This window comes from Budorcas taxicolor, chromosome 3 (assembly GCF_023091745.1).
Source record: "Budorcas taxicolor isolate Tak-1 chromosome 3, Takin1.1, whole genome shotgun sequence".
Classification (NCBI taxonomy): domain Eukaryota; kingdom Metazoa; phylum Chordata; class Mammalia; order Artiodactyla; family Bovidae; genus Budorcas; species Budorcas taxicolor.
Genome location: NC_068912.1, coordinates 116,127,191 through 116,133,190, shown reverse-complemented (window position 1 = coordinate 116,133,190; position 6,000 = coordinate 116,127,191). Strand labels below are relative to the sequence as shown.

The 6,000-nt window shown below is 55.9% G+C and overlaps 1 protein-coding gene across 2 annotated transcripts in view; it reads right to left on the bottom strand.

Moving 5' to 3' along the window:
* Positions 1–349: 349 nt before the first annotated feature.
* AGAP1 (ArfGAP with GTPase domain, ankyrin repeat and PH domain 1) overlaps positions 350–6,000 on the bottom strand; it is a 568,353-nt gene continuing 562,702 nt past the window's right edge. For both annotated transcript variants that reach the window (XM_052638291.1, XM_052638292.1), the window contains 2 exons: positions 3,192–3,447; positions 350–864 (listed from right to left, as the gene is read on the bottom strand). In XM_052638291.1, the coding sequence (XP_052494251.1) occupies positions 661–864; positions 3,192–3,447 (460 nt within the window). In that variant the 3' untranslated portion in view covers positions 350–660. The remainder of the gene's footprint in view (positions 865–3,191; positions 3,448–6,000) is intronic.

Below are 6,000 nucleotides of genomic sequence, written 5' to 3'. Positions count from 1 at the left end.
TTCTTCCCGGTGATGAGTAATCATGTTCTATTAAGCAGCGGTAATGCTGGAAGAACTCAACTACACGAGCGTAATGAAGCCAGTATCCTCCCTGGACAGATTAGCTACAACTGATTTGACACATACCATCATAGGGGCTTCAAACCTGACAAACTCTGCTTGCTTCTGATTTATGCCGTCAAGCTCCTCGGAGAAGAGATGAAATCCAAGTGTTCCGTTTGGTAGAGGTGAAATGTACTGATGTGCTTAACTGCCAGTTAAGGAGAGTCACCCCCTTTCTGCTGGCTGCGTCGCCCTCCCCCACCCCCCGCCCCCTGCGTGCCCCCCCACCGCCCCTTGTGCCACGCTCCGTCTTCTCCGGCCGCCGGGATCGACCGGGGTCCGGGCGCCGGTGTGCTAACCATCAAGAACCCAGGCCCTCCTGCCGCTCGTGTTGTCGGTCGCGGGGAGTCTATGCAAGGGAGTCGACGCTGCAGCCTCTTCGCGCCCCTCGAGGGCCATCTGGGTTTTGTGATTTTGCTGGGGGTGAGGAGGGGGCGGGGTGGTGTGGTGGGTGGGTGCGTGGCCGGGGACCACCAGGAGAAGTGAGGGGGACCCGACGGGACTCACGTGGGTGACTCCCCAGGGCACGCGCGGGAGGCTGCGGGCACACCGCGGTCCTCAGATGACGGTGGGCACCCTCCCGCCGCTGTTGTTGCGGTTAGTGTTCTTCCGGGACAGGTTGGGGGTGGCCATGAGCGCGAAGCGCTCGTCGGGGCAGCCGTACTGCAGCAGGACTTCGGTGCACTCCTGGCTGGAGGCCTGCCGCGCGTAGGCCAGTGCCGTGTTCCCGTGCGCGTCGCGGGCCATCACGTCCACCCCGTACTGTGGAGGCAACAGAGCCGCGTTAGCGTCGTGGGAGGGAGGGGGCCGGGCGGGTGGGTAGGTGGGCGGGGTCCACCCCGTGTGCGCGTGCACACAGCTGGGCAAATACTGCACTGGAGCCCTGCTCCAGGAGGGCTGGGGAGACCACTGCCCAGTGTCGCTGTCTCAGCCTGGCAGCCCGCGCTCCCCGCCCAGGTGTATTCTTTTAAGGAAACAATGTGCTTTCTGCATCTAAAGCCCCTCCCCTGTGCAACAGAAACGGACCAAGGATAATTCTAGTTTTGCTATTTCTGTTTTGACTTTCCCCTTCTAAACACACAAGAAGATCACTCTTGGGGTCTCAGAGGCAATTCATTTCCACTGTAGGAAATGCATAAGGAATACCTAAGAGCACAAGAGGGAAAAAAATAACTTATAATCCCGCTATTCAGAGATAATCTTGGTTAATATCTCAGTAATTTCCTTCTAATGGTTTTCCTTTGAATCTAAATGCATATATGGGTAAATAAGATTAAACTGGCACAAATTATCTGTATTTTTTTTTTTTTTTTTGCTGAACATAGCACTCTGCTCATTTTCTCAGGTCGTTAAAAATTATTCACATGCGTGACTCCTAAGAGCCACATAGTATTCCTCCCCATGAGCATAATTCAGTTCCTCTGTCCTCGGTGGCTACACATTTTGTGGTGAAGTCGCCATTGGTGTAAACTGCTGTGATGTATGTCCTCCTGTTGACTCTATCTCAGGATCTCTGATGGTCAAGAGTGATGACTAGAAGGGGAAATACGAGATTAAATTACACCAATGTTTTTAAGCTTCCGGGTCTTGAGAAAGGGTGGACTGATGATCACTTCTTCCACCACAATGGATTAAAGTCTCAACTCTTGTCTTCAGGAAGCGTCAGTATGAAAGGGACTCTTGGCCAACGTGAGGGGGAAAGATGGCATGCGATTTGTTAATGGAACTAGCTGTCTTCTCCCCACCCCCCAACTTCTTATGTTGAAGTCTTAACCCCTAGTACTTGAGAATGCGCCTGTGGTTGGAGACAGCATTTTTAAAGAGATAATTAAGGTTAACTGAGGTCATATGGGTAATGCTCTAATCCAACATGACCGATGTCCTTATAAGAAAAGAGAGACACCAGGGATGCTCACACCCAGAGGAAAGGCCCTGCAAGGACACAGTGAGAAGTCAGCTGTCTGCAAGCCAGGGAGAAGCCTCAAGGTAAAAAGGCCCTGCTGTCACCTTGACCTTGGACTTCTGGCCTCTAGAACCGTGAGAAAATACATTTCTGCTTCTTTTGAGTCTTGAGTTTTTGAGCCCCCGCGTCTGTGGCATTTTGTCAGAGCAGCCTCGGCAGGTTCACATGCAGTTGCTTTTATAACAGGAAGCTGAACACTGAGTGATTCTGATGCCTTTGCATCTAATTCTCCCATCACACCCCTCCCAAGAGTCAGGGAGAATATGTAGAATGTGGCATCCTCCTTGGCTGCGTTGGACAGACCATGCCCTGCCCTGGGGGTAGGAGGAGAAGAGCCCCCTGCTTCTGGACAGTGTCCCAGTACTGTGAGCACACACCACCCCTTCCTGCCTAGGGACCCCCTCCGTCCAGCTTTCTGCCATCCTTGGAATGGGAGGACCTCCCCTGGCCGAGGACCCCAGAGGCGTGCAGGTAGCTGCCGTGGAGGGTGAGTGGGCTTCTCGGAAGCAGCTCCATGACGTTCTCCCTTTCTCTTCCCCATTCCAGCTGCATGGCACATGCCTCAATAGAAATGTAAGAAGATGAACTGTTTGAAGTAGAAACTAATCAGAAGAAGCCCTTTGACAAACTCCTACCACATCAAATCTCAAGGCGTAGGGTCCGACAGTTCTGTATTAGGTGAATGAAAAACCCAAAGGGGTGGTAATGGGAAAACCACACCAACCGTTCCATTTGTATCCACCCTCTCCACCCCTCTGCCCTCAAAAATGATGGGAGTTTTTCGTAAAAGGAACAACAGGGTCATCACTAAGTTTGACCCGAGGGGGTCACTGCAAAGATGAACGTGGCAGGAATTGCAGCAAGTGCTGTGCAGAGCAGAGCACTCTGCCTGCATGGGGGGGGTGGGCACACCCACCTGAGTTCATTCCTCCCTCTTAAATTGGCGGTTTTGTGTGGTCCCTCACACAGGTGGGCTGAAAGGCAGGGGGCCCACCCCACACCTAAATCCTAACTGCCCGATTCCTAGTATTTCCCACTTTTCAGGTGGGTGCCCACTGCCTTCCCCCTGGGAGCGGCACAAGGACCCGGCTCGCCCGGGCTCCCCGGTGGGCTCTGGGCCACCTACCCAGATGAGCAGCTGGGCCAGGACCACGTTGCCCTTCCGGCAGGCCAGGTGCAGCGCCGTCCGGCCGTCCGCCTCCCCGCAGGTCTCGTTCACCTCGTCCCGGGAGCCGTGCGCCAGCAGCAGGATGACTGTCCGCAGGTCCTCGTCGGCCGTGGCCCGCAGCAGGTGCTGGCCCAGGGACAGTTCCATGCAGGGCAGCGGGGCCAGGAAGAGCTTCTGCTCATACTTGGCCCGGATCCACCGTTCCTTCTCTTCCCTGCAAGAGCCAGCAGACGGGCGCGGTCACAATCCTGAGGGGGAGGATGGAGGCGACCCCTCTGCCCCACCACCAGCCTTCGTGGTGTATGCCCAGGAGGCCACCAGGGGAGAGGGGACGGCGGAGACAGGTGTGCTCACTGGAACCAGGAAGCCCCCCAGGAAAGCCTGCCCTGCAGCGTACAAAGTGGGTCCCCACCTGGAGCACCACCTGGGCCCCGTTAGGGATGCAGACTCTCAGGCCCCATCCCAGCCCCGCCCCCCGCCAGAACCCCCGGAGGGAAGCGTTTCCACCAGCTCTGCAGGGATTCTGACACCCTATGGTGTGAGAGCCAGGGATTGGCCTTGATTTCTTTTGCTTTTCGCGGCTCCAGAAGAAGCACTCCATGTTACCCGGGGGCCCGCACCATGCAGGGCAGATGCCACAGGCCAGAGGCCCGAGCCACAGGGCTGAGCAGGCACAGTCAGAACCGGGATCCCGGAGCACTTGGCTGGAGTGCCCCGGGCGTAGACTCCCCCACTTGACGTGACCTTTGAGGGCTTAGCTCTCCAGGCATCTGCCCAGGAGCGGGTGTGTATGTGTTGAACTCGAGTCCATATGCTCCATACTCCCGGCGGGGAGAATGTGGCTGCAGCACACACGTGAAAGAGTAGCGGCTCCAGTGGGGAGATCGGGAAAGAGACAAGCGTAGCTCATGTTCCTGCTGCCTGCCTGCTCTCTCCCGACACCTCGGGAAACCCCAGTGCGGGGGCGTCCACAAGTGCTTCACACACACGCATTCATCATGTATGCTATTTGCGTTCCCCTTTTAGACTTACTCCGAGCTGTATGACAGTCTCTACAAAATGACTCAGTTTCCTTCCTTTTCAGGGCAGAAATAGAGACACAGATGCGGAGAATGGACCCTTGGGTATGGCGGGGTGGGGGGCACGAAGTGGGAGCGTGTGATGGACACACACGCACTACCACGTGTGACGCAGACAGCTAGTGCGAAGTTGCCGTGTGTAGCGCCGGGAGCCCAGCTCGGAGCTCTATGGGCGTCTCGATGGGTGGGGTGGGGTGTTGTGGAGGAAGGCTCAAGACGGAGGGGATGCCTGCACACACGCAGCCGACGCAACATGGTAAAGCAATCATACTCCAATAAAAATAACAAGAAGTTTTCAAGTGAATGAAAAAGACTGGGAAACCACCCCCCCCAAGTCCTTCCTGCTAAAGAGCAGCTGGGTTTCTGAGGGAAAGTGTGATGGGGCCCAGTCTACAGGCAGGCGGGGCGGCCCCCTGAGGCTGAGCAGGGGTGCAGAGGCAGGACATCCGGGAGGGAGGGAGTGGGGGTCTGGGGAGAAGGGGCTTGAGAATGGCAGCTGCCCTTCCCCCAAAGCACCACCCTGCTTGGGTGCGGGCGGTCACAGCCCGCCCCCACCCCAGCTCCAAAGAGGACAGAGAGCAGCAGCCGGACACACTGGATGGAGGGCTGGGAGAAGATGGGGAGGGCAGGATGGGAGGAAGAGCTGAAGAAAGAGGGACCGACTGCAAGGTGTGTTTATACGGCCGGAAGGAAGGGGCCCCGGCCGTCCACTCCTGCCCTCCCACTGCCGCTACTGGTGGATTTCAGTTCTGGCTCCTCAAATAAGGGGTGAAAACCACTGAGAACAACTCAGCGATCCTCAAGATCACAGCGCTGCTGGGCCGGGCGGGGGGAGAAAGGGGGGCAGAAAAAATGCAAAAGACTGAAGTGAGACTTCGCCAGGAGCTCTTGAAATGAGAGCATCCTGGGAACAGAAGGAGGCGGGGGCAGGGGTGCTGGGTGGGGTGGGGGTGGGCTGGTGGCCGGGGGGAGGGGGGCATCTCAGGCCGGACAGATGCTTTCTGCTGAGGCTGATGAGAGGAAGAGACACAAGCCCTGCGGACGAGAAGGGACCAAGATTACCGTGGAGACTTACACATGCAGGGACCCACCACTGCCCTCCCCTAAAACTCAGCATTTCCTTCGGGGGTGTCAGCGGGGTACACAGCTAACAAACCGCTCAGAGGAATCACCTGCGGCCTCTGCCAGGCTGGAGAAAGAAAACTTGTTACCGTGACTTTTTTCCCTTCCAGGGAAAAAAAGGCCCTGTTTACACCTTTTGCCCGTGTTTACATTGCCCCTAGTGATCCAGTGTCGGGTTAGCCCTAATCTGTTTTTAAATACTTAGGCAAACAAATTCTTCCAGGAGTAAACCTGGATTAGTTTTGCTTCACTTCCCGGTCCATACGAGTGACCCCAGAGCGACCCCCGACCCTTTCATTCGGAGATTTCCAGGCAGAACATGTGGCCGCAGCTGAGAACTCACACCCGAGCCCCAGAGATCAGGGGCTGGCTGCATACCACCCCTGCCTGGGCCAGAAGACGGCACAAAAGCGCCGGTAACATCTTGGAAAATAGTGGAGGAGGTGAAAGACAAAAAACCCAGGGCCGGCCGTGTTTTTCATGTTATTTAAAAACCTTATTTAAAATGTATTAAACATATGTTGATGCATTTCATAAATCGCCAAAGAGCAAAACGTGAATTAAAT